Source organism: Rattus norvegicus, chromosome 2 (assembly GCF_021556685.1).
Source record: "Rattus norvegicus strain SHRSP/BbbUtx chromosome 2, alternate assembly SHRSP_T2T, whole genome shotgun sequence".
NCBI classification, from domain to species: Eukaryota; Metazoa; Chordata; class Mammalia; order Rodentia; family Muridae; genus Rattus; species Rattus norvegicus.
The window spans coordinates 171,689,981-171,704,518 of record NC_141535.1 but is presented as its reverse complement, the minus strand read 5'-3'; the positions used below and the strand labels follow the sequence as shown (position 1 = coordinate 171,704,518).

The 14,538-nt window shown below is 43.6% G+C and overlaps 2 protein-coding genes across 29 annotated transcripts in view; one reads left to right on the top strand and one right to left on the bottom strand.

Moving 5' to 3' along the window:
- Positions 1–276: 276 nt before the first annotated feature.
- Tigd4 (tigger transposable element derived 4) lies at positions 277–3,643 on the bottom strand. Its single transcript, NM_001399762.1, is given in 1 exon segment — positions 277–3,643. A coding segment is annotated over 1 exon segment (1,545 nt). The 5' UTR covers positions 3,424–3,643; the 3' UTR covers positions 277–1,878.
- A 9,500-nt stretch (positions 3,644–13,143) lies between these two features.
- Arfip1 (ARF interacting protein 1) overlaps positions 13,144–14,538 on the top strand; it is a 79,381-nt gene continuing 77,986 nt past the window's right edge. For 26 of the 28 annotated variants that reach the window (XM_087631936.1, XM_087631908.1, XM_087631918.1 and 23 more), the window contains exon 1: positions 13,300–13,400. The gene's annotated coding sequence lies outside the window, so the exon portion shown is untranslated. 28 annotated transcript variants of the gene reach the window in all.

Genomic DNA, 14,538 nt, shown 5'->3' with positions numbered 1-14,538 from the left:
TGAGGGCTTGGTCTGCATAAGAGCCAGGCAGGCAGGATGAATCCATCCCACAGGCAGCATTAGTTATGAGCTTGGGCTAAACCTTCCACTCGGGAGTCAGGCACAACGCACAGTGAAGAAAGTCGTAAATGCAATTCAAGGTTTGTTCCTAGCTAGGAATGAGTAAAGAACACTGTTGAAACAGCAAGAACTTATAAAGTAAGAACAATGAAAACCAGACTAACTAAATTTTTTTCTTGAGAGACAGGCTCTTAAGAGCAAAGTTAAAATTACACATCAAATCACAAAATTCTTTTAATTTAAATATTCAATGTTTAATAATAAAGGAAACTTCTAAAATATTAATACAGTTTAGGGCTCAACTAAATCCTCAGAGCAGAGCAAACAACAATAGAAAATAAAAATGGTTTGTTAGATTATTTTCTTCTAAATGTATAATCTTCTGACAGATTAATAATTCACAACAAATCGCTATGCTTTGTATTTTTTTTTCTTTTCTTTTCTTTTTTCTTTTTCTTTCTTTTTTTTTTTTTTTTTCGGAGCTGGGGACCAAACCCAGGGCCTTGCACTTGCTAAGCAAGTGCTCTACCACTGAGCTAAATCCCCAACCCCTTATGCTTTGTATTTTTATAAAATACTTCTCAAGGGGACCTAAATTAGGTAGAATAAGTTAAATAAACACGCTATTTAAAACTGAACAGTGGGAAAGACTGACACATTGTTAAAATTTTGCTCAACGGCTGTTTTTAGATGGTGAGTAGGTAATTTCCTACAGTATGTTAATGTATTATACAGGTAACACTTTCTCTAAAAACTTTTAGAGAAGAAAACATTGGAGGAAGACAACTAAATACCACAATGTGCTAAGAAATAAAATTCAGTAAAATCAAGAACAAAACTAGATTAAAAGTTGAGCTCTTGAAATTTTTAAAAAAGCGCCACATCGCTTCTCGGCCTTTTGGCTAAGATCATGTGTAAAAAAGTGCCACAAGTTTTCTTCTTGGTGACTCTAAGTGAGTCTTCAATTGCCTCCTTATTCGAATATAAATATGAGTTTAATAAACATTTCCCTTCAAGTATTTTCCCACTAAGCAAGCACACACATATGCCCAGCAGAAGGACCTGGTGATGGATGGTAAAATGATAGCTTTTCATTTGACTTAATTTGACAAGTGATTTGAAAGCAGCAAGAATTACATTGTTCATCATCTTGGTGCATAGCAGATTAGAATATATTTTAATAATTTTTTCAGTCTGGAAGATTAATTAGAACATAATTTTATACTAGATGATGCTCAAAAGCTTAATTAGGCTGTGCATAGTGATTTATACCTATAATCCCAGCATCTGAGAGGCCGAGGCAGGAGCATAGCCCTGAATTTGAGGCATTTTGGACTACACAGAGAGACCCTTTCTTTAAAAACCAACCAAAAAGGAAAGAGAACAAAAGAATTCATTAGGATAGAGGTAGCATGCAAATGACTTTATAAAAATAAATAAGCTGGGTTTTTTTTACTACGAAGATAAAATATTCTAGAATATTATCTGAACTTAAAAAAAAAACAAAGAAAATGAAAACCAGCAATTTCATGCGTGTGAGTCAGCCAGCTGGAGTTCTTTCACACACATGCTAAGTTTCTTTCAAGTATAAAGCCTCTGAAACACATTTTCTCCCCAAACCTGCTAAACGGAATTTTGCAGTTTTACTTAGTCATTATTTACTAGGGAGCCCCCGCTACGCAGATCAAAGGCTTTGCAGTTAAGCCAACGATTATTAGGCTTTCTCTTTTCTTGTTTAAGAGATACTTTCCGTTTACATTCCTTGGGGAATATGATACCCGAGGAAAAGTTACTGCTCTGCAGATGAACACTGAGGGGCTACTTAGGCGACAAAGTGTTAATAAAGTTTTCAAGGTCTGCTAAAGAACTGTGAAGTTCATCGTTCATATCGTGACTTCTAAGAAACCTTTTCAGAGTGCCTAGAGCTGTGAGTGCTTCATTCGTGGATGGTAACGGCAGGTCCACTTCTAGCGCTCCGCTGTCCTCCTCCTCTTCATCGGAAGTATAAAAACCGGTTACATCTTGCTTACTTTCTTCGTCCCACTCAGCACCATCTTTTGGGGCTTCTTCACAAGTCTCCAGGTCCTCATCCAGGGCAGCGTATCCCTCTATGGACAAGCCTTCAAGAAATTCCACTCCTGCCCCCACTGCATGGGCAGTCAGATCAAGAGCAGCAGCATCTTCTTCTGCATTTGCTGTGTCAGTTTCTCCCCTTGGAGAGCTGAATCCTGCTTCTTCATAGCATTTAACAATGGTCTCTGGCGCTATAGCTCTCCAGCAGAGATGTAATGTATCAACCGCATCTAGCAGGGAAAATGTAAACTCTTTGCTACTTTCAACTGAGCTTAAAAATTTCTTGATAAGACAATGCCGGTATTTGATTTTAAGGCTTTTAATAACACCTTGATTCATAGCTGCAAACCCGGAAGACAAGCATGATGGGAAGAATGCTAACTCAATGGACTTTAGGTTTTTCACTTCTGGATGTGCCGGAAGAGAATCCACAAAAATCACCACTCTTCGTTTCTGGGCTTGGAATTTTTCATCCAGCTTCTGCATCCACTGTTCGAATATAGCTGCAGTCATCCGCGCCGTTCTGTTAGCTTCGTAATACACAGGCAATGATTTTACGCCTTTGAAACAATGTGGGGCTCGGTTTTTCCCGATGATAAGCAGAGGGAGCTTCTCAGAGCCATCCACATTCGTGCCGAGTGCCAGCGTTATCCTGTCTTTGCACAGCTTTCCAATTGAACATGTTTCTCCTTTGAATGCAAAAGTATTTGTAGGTAACATTCGATAAAGCAGTCCAGTCTCTTTTACATTGAAAATGTTTTTAGGATGATAATCGTTTAAATAATAAGGCAGCACATTTTGGTACCACACAGCCGAAGGGTCTGTAGATACACCCGTGGCTTCTACGGGTTGTGCTCTGAAGACTAAGCCATACCTGGACTTAAAACGGTCCAGCCAACCATTGCTGCACTTAAAATCATTGTGCCCCAGCTTCTGGGCAAAATCATTAGCTTTTAGACGCAGCATTGGACCGTTAACTGGAACGTTCAGACACTGAGCAATTCGATACCACCTCATCAGTGCCTCTTCCAGATCCGTATAAAACGCCGTCCTCAGCCTTTTTCTCTTTGGATCAAATCTCAAAGACTCAAAGGCTTCTAGAACTTTGTCTTTGTTTTTCATAATGGAAGACAATGAATTTTTCTTTATACCATATTCAGCTGCGATCTCTGCCTTTTTCTTGCCACTTTCCACTGCATTTATGATGTCGATCTTTTCCTCAATGGACAGGCTTTTCTTTTTCTTCACGGTTACTGGCGGAGTCCCGGCATCCAGCGAGGCTTCTGCCATCTCAGCGGCGGCTCGTGCAGACCTTGGCTCTGAGCTCCTGGTGTAAGTTTCTGTTTCACATTTAGTTTTCAGTAGGATGTGGACCAGGGCTTTCTACCTACCATTTCCTGTACTAACGTTGGTAAGTACCAACAGTCTCATTCTCTAGGAAAACAACTAGTCGCGTCTTTCCCAAAAGTCTGAAGAAAACCCTATATGCGATTAGGAGAGGCACCACCTTCTTAGGATCTTGTGTGGCTCAATTTATAGTTCTTCAGAGTTCCAGAAGTCAGGCTAAAATAGGAATGTCATTATGTCAAACCTGCCCAGTCCTGCTGGGGTATTTTTGGAGCTGCAATCCTTTAAGACGATTCATTTTATCCATGCATACTTCAGTCTTGTACTAAATTCTCCACAGCAGGCTCAGAGATAAGAAACAAACTTTCAAAAATGTTCATGTAAGATATCCCGGCTTAAGTTCTAGTTTCTTCAAGGTATAGAATGGAAAAAAGGACGTCTTGAAAATGACGGGGGAAAAGCAGTAGTTGAGCAAAATGGCAACCGGACACTACCATGCTCTGAATGACAATGAAAAGGAAAGGAAGAAGTTTCTGGAAATGTAGTAACCAAAGCTTCCAGGCAGATGATTACTTCCTGAATGGCCTCTCCATTAAAAGCTCTGCTCTGTGGTTTGCATCCCTCCTTGCGCTTTGCAATATACACTTCTAAAATACACCGGACAAATTTAATCTGCTTTGAAGATGTGTGTGTGCCAAAACTAAAGCACTAAAAACGATCCCGGATAGATCCTTCATGGCTATTTTCTACATGAGGTCACAGACTGTACCCTCTGGCTCTACAAGAAAAAAAAATAACCACAGACAGTAGTCATGAGCTCGATTTTTAATAGCACATGGGAGACAGTCTTCTTCATAGGAGTCTGCTAGAAATACTTCATTGAAATGCTCAATTCAGGTGATGAATAATTCCATTAAAAAGTCTAAACCCTGTGCACCGTCAAAACTAAAAATAAATACAGTAATTTTTACATCAGTTTAGAACAGTATATGAATATACATTGGTCGGTGTTGAGAACACACATCATGATAAACACGTTGTGAAGGGATAAAATGTAGAAAATTATCTAGACTAAAATAGGAAGTCGACTGACCATGGTTCTTACCCTTTCAGGCCTCCTATGTAGGTCTATGTGTGGGAAAGTGACTTGCCGTAGTTTAAAGACATGGGCTTTGGAGCAAGAGGGGTCTTGAGAAGTAACTGCCACTTAGTACTTATCTGGTCTTAACCATTAAAGCCTCAGCTGTTTTATCTGTAAAACGGGAGAAACTACAGGACTGACTTCACCGTGCTGAACACTCAGTAAGGCTCAGTGAGTTTTGTAAGAGGCACTCAGAACAGCTTTTAACACACACACACACACACACACACACACACACACACACACACATTCTTGCATATAGACTAGTTGGGCCTTGACCTTGCCGCCCCCTTGATTCAGTCTCTCTAGTGCTGGCTAGGTGTAACAGTACACAACCACCATGCCCGGAATAACTTCACATTTGAAGAAAGTGCCCAGCAAACGTGGGCTGATGATTTCATTACCATGGCCTTCTCTTTTCAATCTTTTCAGCTCGAAATTGCAGACTTGGGGACAGGATTGGCACTTAAAAACAGACTGGAAACAGTGTGCTCCGTGTTTGTGTGTGTGTGTGTGTGTGTGTGTGTGTGTGTGTGTGTGTGTGGTCAGAGGAGGGTGCTGGATTTCCTCTTCTTTACTCTCTGCCTTTCCTTTCTTGAGACAAAGTGTCTCACTGAACCTGGAGCCCACCATTTCTCATCTAGGCTGGCCATCTGTCTCCATACCCACACCCAGCATCCGAGTTCCAGGTGCGTGAAGCTATATGCATGTCCGTTAGGTGGGTGCTAGGCTCTAACACACGTAGTAGGTCTTCATGCTTGAGCAGCAAGTACCCTTAGCTGGTGAGTCCTCTTCCTTGCCTAGACTCGTTCTTCTTAAGCAGCAGCAGTGAGACCAGCCCTGGGGATCCAGACAGTGTCACATTCAGCTCCCAGACACCAGCTCTCTTGCCAGAATCTATCTATTCTGGGCATGCTGTGGCCAAGACAACAAGAAGCTAATTTGATAAGTGGACACTATTATGTGGGCACCCTGGTCTTCCTGCTGTGTCTCCAGGCTTCCGAGGTGACACGATGCATCTTTTTGCTTGCTTTTTGTTCTGTTTTGTTTTTAAGACAGGATTGTGTTGCACGGTCTAAGCTGGCCTTGACCTCATAATTTTCATATTTCAGCTTCTTGGATGCTGGGGTTGTAGGTATACCCAGCTTACAGAAAAGTTCTCGTTAAAATTCTTCTGTCCCTGTTGTCCAACTCAAAGGAGTAATTTTTAATCACCAAAATTACAACTCATAGGGTTTTTTTTTCCTAAATTGTTGTAAAAAAGGTCTTAATAATGACATCATCGTGGCACTGGTTTTCATATCGCTTTGTTGCTATATATCCCAACTAACTAATGAGGAGGTAGGTAGAAATGGGCTTTAATGGTAACACAGTTATAGTGTGTTTGGAATGCAGTTCCTAATCTCGTCCTTTTAATGTCCAGTTATACTTTATTTCTATATTAGCACATACTTAAATCATATTGATAGGGCCTTCTCTGACCATAGTTTACAATCTGGGTTCCCTGTACTAAGCAAGCCTGCAATAACACCCCCCCCCCAAAAAAAAGGGTTTCTCTGTGTAGTCCTGGCTGTCCTGGAACTCCCTCTGTAAACCAGGCTGTCCTCGAATTCAGAGATCTGCCTTTCTCTGCTTCCCACTTGCTAGGATTAAAAGCATGTGCCAGCATGCCCAGCTTACAACAACTTTTTAAAATGTTTATTTTTATTTTGTGACCATATGTGTCCCTGAATGTATGTATGAATGAATGTATGTTTGCGGCATGGGCTCAGGAGTCTGTGGAAGTCAGAAGAGGCATTGGGTCTCCTGGAACTGTAGTTACAGATGGTTACTGCCATGAGGGTGCTGGGAACCAAACTTGGCTCCTTTGTAAAAACAAGTGTTCTTAAGCACCGATCCACCTTTGTTTGTTTTTTAAACTCTCTCCAGCTCTAACAACACATTTGAAGGGCAATATTAAGTTTCTAAGGAAGAGCAGACCATTTTGGATGCTGTGAGCATCCACAGCATCTTTACTGACTGTTAGGGAAGCTAGGCTGTCTAGGTGCGATCTGACCATTTGACTCATTCCCAAGAGCACTTGTTCATTTCCCTGGGGACTCCTTGCATATTCCCTGCAAATCTGTGACTATCTTTTATGTAAGTATTTCTCTTACTAGTTTGATATCAGCTTCCAGAGATTCCCCGACCCTCCCATCTTACTTTATTTGTCTGAAATGAACAACAAGGGCTGCAGAAATGCTAACTTCCTCTCTTGGTTCATCCTAACTAAAGAAAAAACAAAGATCAAAAATCTCTAATTTTAAATCCAGGAGACTTACAGATTAGGGCTTACAGATCAGCCTTAAAGTCTATGCAAATACTCCAAATGAAAGATTCAAGCTCTGAGGGGTTGGGGATTTAGCTCAGTGGTAGAGCGCTTGCCTAGGAAGCGCAAGGCCCTGGGTTCGGTCCCCAGCTCCAAAAAAAAAGAACCAAAAAAAAAAAAAAAAAGATTCAAGCTCTGAGCCCAGCGGTGTTGGCATATACCTTTAATCTCAGCATTTAGGAGGCTGACAGATTGCTGTAAGTTTGAGGCCAGCCTGGTCTATAGAGTCAGTTCTAGGACAGCCAAGGCAACACAGAAAAACCCTGTCTCAAAAAACAAAGATTCAAACTCTGAAATTCTATTGTGAAGCCCTTCAGATAATGAATACTCAGCCTGTATACACAACCATAGAGACCAGTTCAAATCGAAATGAGCAGTATGTTTATTTAAGAAGATAGTCAACTTCCTTTGTGAGTGAACAGTGTCAGTTCCTTCAATAACAAAAGTTAACATTTCCACAATAAAATATAATACATTCCTAAAACAATCAAATGTATGATGTAAACCAGACAAATTAGACCTTTCCCCTAGAAAAGTATAAACATCAATATTGCTTAATGAATTAAAAAGGATGTTATTCGACTTCCCACAGACAATGGCTGGCATTGGCTGTTGCAAGGAGTAATGGCAGTAACTAATATTTACTACGGATGCTCATCCTCTTAACTAAGCTCAGAATTCATTTTCCCCTGAACACATTGCAGAGGAGAAGTGCTATCCTACAAGTTAGAGAATATTTTCGTGATGCCAACAGTTAAACTAAGAAATAGGCCGTGCCCTAAAGAATCCTACAAGTGATAAGAAAAATATAAATCGTCTTGGATGTTAGTTTTTTCCCCTAGCATCTTTTTTCCAGGGTATGTCACATAGGCTGTTCCAAGGCACATCAGGAAGACAAATTAGCAACATGAGAGAAAAAACTTAAAATATTTTGTCATAACTTTTTAACCTAGAAAGTCTTTATCTAGAACTCCATGTGGAGTTGGAGTTCCAGACAATTGTGAGCCACCACTGGGAGGAGGGAGCTGAGCCTCCGCAAAGGTCTACAAGATCTTCTACAAGGGCAGTAAGTACTCCTACCGACTGAGCTCTTCCAGTCCAGCCCCTATTTATTATCATAGATGCCCATAGGTCAGAACCCCATCCGGGACAGCTTAGCTGGGTCTCCAGGGTCTCACACAGCAGAAATCAGGAGGAAGAACTAGCTCCCAAGTCTCCCTGAGGTCATCCAGAACTTAGCTCCTTGCTGCTGTAGGAGTGAAGGTCCTGCATTTGATGGTGGTTGCCAGGAACCACTCTCCACACTTGAGCCCTCTGTCATATCTTGCCTCTGGACTTCATTTCCCAACAGAGAAAACTCCTCCTGTCCAAGTCTCTTATACATTTTGACTTTCTTTGATTCCTCTCCTAACTGCTTTTAAAGGGTTCATGTGGTGAAGTCAGACTCACACAGACTATCTCCCTTTCTAGTAACTCAAAGCCGATGAATTAGCTACTTTAATTATACCGGCAAAAATCCCCTAGCTGGTAATGTAGCATGACTATGGGAGAGTTCTCCCATCATTCTCACAGAAAGGGAATGAGGTAAAGTGGGAGCTGCTAGAGGTCAGACAGCATTCCCCACGGCAGATAGTGTTCTTTGGGTTATACATTACAGACAGAACCAGAAAAAAAAATCTAAATATGCCAAAAAGGGTCAATTAAGTAAATTAAGAAATAGCTGTACATTGAAAAACTACGCCAAGCCACCCACATTTTCTCCTTTTTATTTATTTTTAATTCTAATGTTCTTTTTGTACCAGATTGTAAAGTAAAACTAACACATTGGGAAACACAGCACTGGCAGCCTTCCCATTCAGAATATCTGGGGTAATAAATCACTCTGTTCTTATCCACAGTTTACAGCCCTCTGCAGAGTCCCAACCATTCCTCAGACTCAAAACGCACTCATGTTTTGTCTTTAACAACTAGACAGCAAGTATGCCCACGTAAATCTGCCCATGCCACTACTTTAAATAGCAGCAATCACTGGTCCTTGGTAAGTCTCGGGGTGTGCGACAGAAAACCTTTCTGTAACCCAAGCACTGTTAACTTCCTGATGGTTCTGAAAGAATAAAAACGAGTCCAAAGTTCAGACTGCCAAAAAGGATCCTGAGGGAGCCAATGAGGTGGCTTGTAGCTAAAGTCCTTGCCATACAAGCCTGGTGATATGAGTTGAATCAATTTTCTTTAAAAAATGAATGGGGAAAACAGACACGAAGAGCCAGCAGCACAAGGCAGACCAATGGCTGTTCAAACTAAGGGCCGCAGGAAGTAGGTGGCAGAAATGAACTCTCACAGGGAGGACAGAAATGGGTTTGTGGTGGAAGCAAGGGCTGAGCTCAGGGCCACGAGGGTAGGAGTGTGGTGTGAGGTGGAGGAGAGGTCTGAGAGCATCTCTGCAGAGACGATATCCACGACAGAATCACAGGGCTAGGAACAGGTCAAGCAGCTCTGTGTAATCACGCTTTCATCTGCCTGACCTGATGGATACCGTCAGCTAAATGAGCACTCTTACTCCACGTTCCCAGAGTACTGATTTGGTTGATAGGTTACACAACAGCAAACAATATTGGGTCCAGACCCTGGCGAGTCTTGCATACCAGGGTAGGAGGTCAAATTTATTCAGAATGCTACCAAAGCCTATTGGAGGTCTAGAGGGGGAAAGTTAGAGTCATATGAGAAGGTTCCTCTGTTATCATTAGTAACAGACAATATAATGAAATAATGAATAAGTGACTCCAGTGCTTAAAGCCGTAATAACACTAAGCTCACCCAGTGTACTTTATACATTACTGAATGAAGTTGTATACTAGAAAGCTTCCAAAAGTACAGCAGCTCTACTTTTTACCCTGTCTGCTTGGGAACTGCTGCTGCGGCTGCTTCTTCTTCTTCTTCTTCTTCTTCTTCTTCTTCTTCTTCTTCTTCTTCTTCTTCTTCTTCTTCTTCTTCTTCTTCTTCCTCTCCTTCCTCCTCCTCCTATCTTTCTCTTCCTCCTCCTCCTTTCCTCCTCCTCCTTTCCTCCTCCTCCTTTCCTCCTCTTCCTCTTCCTCCTCTTCTTCTTCCTCCTCTTCCTCCTCCTCCTTTCCTCCTCCTCCTTTCCTCCTCTTCCTCTTCCTCCTCTTCTTCTTCCTCCTCTTCCTCCTCTTCCTCTTCCTCCTCTTCCTCTTCCTCCTCTTCTTCCTCTTTTCCTCCTCTTCCTCTCCTCCTTTCCTCCTCTTCCTCTTCCTCCTCCTCTCCTCCTCCTTTCCTCCTCTTCTTCTTCCTCCTCTTCCTCCTCCTCCTTTCCTCTTCTTCCTCCTCTTCCTCCTCTTCCTCTCCTCCTTTCCTCCTCTTCCTCTTCCTCCTTCTTCTCCTTCTAACTCTTTTGATCCTTTGTGAATTTCACATCAGGCATCCCAGTCCTACTCATCTCTCTGTCCCTCCATCTGCCCTCCACCCTTGTAACCTCCCCCATAAAACAAAAATCTCCAATGGGAGCTGAGAAGTGTCAAGGTGTCACACACAGTTTACCCCTTCTCCCAAACAGCTTTTCTTGCAAATAGTCACTACAATGAGTCATTGATCTGGTTTGAGACCTCTGGCTTCTGCTACTCTATCAATACTGGATCCTCACTGGGGGTCCTCTCAGATATTCCCTTGTTGCCCTGTGCCATGGAGAACCTGCAGCTTTGGATATGCAGGGCCAGCCCTTTCGCAAAGTCCAACAATTCCTAGGTGGAGTAGATGCTGGGGTGGGCCAACTCAAAGCCCTGGATCTGGAGGTAGTAGCTGAATGTCAGGCTGGGTTGTCAGCTTTCTTGAACCCATAACACCAGGGCCAGCTTTCTCACTTGGCTCAGGTAAAGGGACAGGACTGTCTCCAAAAGCACTGTCTGCTCTTTGGGCGTTTGTTGTTGTCGTCGTTTTTTATTTGTTTGTTTGTTTTTTGTTTTTGTTTTGTCGTTGTTGTTTTTGGAGGGTTTCTATGTGTAGCTCCGGCTATCCTGGAATTCTATAGCTGTTCTTGAACTGAGAGGTCTGCCTGCCTCTCAAGTGCTGGGATTAAAGGCGTGCGCCACCAACTGGCTCATCTGGGAACTTCTTAATATGTTCTTAAGAGTTTCCTGAAGATTACACTGTGTGATTAGTAACCTAATTATCTCCCCAGGAAGAGAAACCTACTGATGAAGAGTGCTGGAAATTTTGACACATTATCAGAATTCGCATAGATAAGATCTGGATGTAGCAATTTCTTGCTCTTGAGAAAATAGCACTGATAAGTAGTATGCAACATTCAAAATCTAAATCTGACATTTACTTGAGGCAGAATGGAGTAAGAGCACCAGCCACCATCTGTGCCTTATCTCCTTTTCTTCCTGATTATAGAATTAAAGGCAGGCGGTCTACCAAAGTTCTCTACAAGCCCAGGGAACAACGCGTGAAATAACTTTGCAAAAGTTGAATACCTTATCTCCATGTCATGATTATATGGGACAGCAAATCCTTTTCTCTTACCCCTCTGATCATATATGTCAATTGAGAGGAATAGGAATCTTCTATTCATTCTAAGCAGAATGGGTAGACAGAATTCTTTGGGGGCAAAAAGGGACAAAAATAAAGATAAGGAGAGAAAGAAAACAAGAAGAAAAAAGCAAGGAAGTGAAAATTTACTGTTACTTAGAATAAGCAACTAGTAGCATCTTTTTCAAATAAAATTAGCCTTAGTTCCAAGTCCATCAGAGCCATCCTAAAAACTATCAGCAATTCTCAGAGAAAGTATACCACTTAAGGACAAACGACCAATACAAGAAGCCAAGTATTCCTAAATGTAAAGAGACATCATCAGACATCCTTAAGGAGACACCCAGTTTTGATAAATACTAACTGTCCACACCATTCATACACAACTGGGCATTGCTAGACATCTTTTCCAAGTCACCCTTCAGAAGCCCTATAGATGACATTTGCACTTAGCTACAAGTCTTATTCAGTTCTTACAGAATGAGAGCAGGAGTTGCACTAGACAGGGGCCCCTTTCTAATAATAGCGAAGACTAATGGGTTCCAACTCTGGAGGATGGCTTTGAGTGGGAAACTTCACAACATACTGCAGGATAGTTACGGTTTGAGTGAATTGGCACACCGCCCCCCTTTATAGATCAGTTTCAGAACGGGAAGGCCCTTTTACACAAGATTTATGCTTGGGCATGTCAACACTGTTTTTGTAAGAGTTGATGTGCTGGCAATCTAAGACAATACAATACATTTTAGGTTTAAAATGTATGTGGTGCATTTTGTAAATAATTGTATGTAGTGTTACTATTAACCAGTCCGAGGAAGACAGTACAGGGATATTGAACTCAATGGAAATGTGCTCTGGCACATTTCTATATAGCGCCGCTGGGGATATGAAAGACTCTCGCAGGTACCCCAAAGACTGGTAGGAAACGGCCAAGAAGAGCTCTGAGAGAGGGATAGTTGAAATGTTTCTGTGGACAGGGCGACGGCGATCTAATTAAGAGGGGATGAGCAGGAAGGCAGATCTTGGGTGCTGGCAAGAGAAGAGCAGCGAAGAAAAGTACCCTGAGCCACTGTCAGAGAGCAGCGGGGAAGGGGAGCACAGCAACAGTGCTACAACCGCACGCTCACGGATGCCGGTCTTTCTGCACAGATTGGTACGAGTGCGTTGGTCGCGGAGAACTAGAGAGACACCTAGGAAAGCGAGGACCGGGCTTCCGTGCTGTCAGCGGGTGTACATTCATCTTCGCTCCATCCCTTCCGCCTCCCGCCCGGTCTCTCCCGTGGCTGACAAACTTTCGGCTGCGCGGTGGTGAGCTGCGGCCACCTCCACCCTCCAGGCACGGACTATGAGTGTGGGAAAAGGACAGACTGTCTGGCTGGTGGGTTGCACTTTGCAAACTAGTGACTCTGCTCCACGCCGCAACCGGGTTACCCGGGCAACGGCCCGTGCGGATTCCCGGATGTAGTTCACAGGGCTGCGGCCCGGGGCGGAGTCCAGAGGACCCAGCCCCTAGGGAGAGGCGCGCGCACCATAGAGACGTGGCGGGTCCCGGCTTGGCTTCTAGAGAGAGGCTGTCCGGGGCTCAAGACCCCGCACTTCCGGCCTCTCACTTCCGGCTCCGCGGGTAGGGTGCAAGCGCTGGAGGCCGGCTTGAGAGGTCGCCGGTGCAAGTGTCCTCGGCGGTTGGTTGTCCAGAGCCTGTGACAGCCGCAGCTGCTCCCCGCCCCCGAGGCGTGGGGGAGGAGACGAAGGAAAAGCTCCCGGTCGCGCTTCCGGTCCCTCCTGCCTCAGGCCGACGCGATTCCCGAGAGCTGCTGCAACCGGGAGAACCCGCGACGGAGCGCTGCCGGCTTCCCTGCTGACAGACAGGTGAGGGCGGAGCCGCGGCGGAAAGGATGGGGTTGAGGTGGCATGCTCCCGGACGGACGAGTCGCCTACGGCTACTCTCGCCAAACTTGCTCCTGGGCACTTCCATCCCTGGGAGCAGCCAAGTCCGCCCCATTCCTCTGAGTGTATTCTGGAGTGAAATAGGGCAGCACCGGCCCCCGGGGCGGCACCGCTTGACTGTGCTGGCGGTGGGTGGGAAAAGTTGGCAGAGTCCGGGTCTTTCTGGACTCTGTCCAAGTGGGCCGCCTTTCCCTCCGTTCTTCCCTAAGTCTCCTGCTTCCTCTCTCCTGCTGTGAGAGGAAGGGAGGTAGCAATCAGCCCTCGGAGAGGTTGCCTGACACTGGTGCAGAGGGAGGCGCCCCGACTGAAAGGTCCCAAGCCTGAGTGCTAGTGAGGGCGTCCTAGGAATGCTGGAGTTTGGAGAAGGAAATTGTGGCCCTGCCTTCTGGTGCGTTCCTTATTGCCAAGTTAACTACACTTTACGTGTCTAGGAAAGGAGGCGTGTGTGTGTGTGTGTGTGTGTGTGTGTTAATTTAAGTGTTTAGATTCTAGACTTTCTCCCCTGTTATTGCTTCCTTGGCTTTGTTCTTATTTTCCTCTTGAATCCTCTGATCTCAAAAGGTTTATACTTTACACTTCCTGCAGATCCTTTTAATCACCCTGTCAGGATTTCTGTGTGTCCTTCCTGAAGTATACTTACTTGCTTCTTATCTGATCAGGAAAAAAAAAAAAAGAATGAAAAAGAATTGCAGGGCTTTTCATCAACGTGTTGCTTTCACAACTGCGAAGGTGTGTTCACATTTGCCATCTGATTAACTTGATTGTTGAAGAAAGGTGCACCAGACTGATGATGGTTGGTCAATTCTCTGGAGGCTGCAGGAATGGCTGTATTTCATTGCTGCTCTTTCAGAGCAAGTATTGCAGCTGTACTCTTTTCTTATATTTGTTCTATTTTTATTTGCTTTTAATTTCCGTTTTTGTTTTCCTTCTTCACTGTGACCAACACTTACTACAAAGTCTAACACTTAGTATATAGGAAAACAGCACATTTCCACTATGATTTTCTGAATTAAAGGCTCTGCCTGAGTTACTTTGTTTCCTGTTTGACAAAATGCTAACT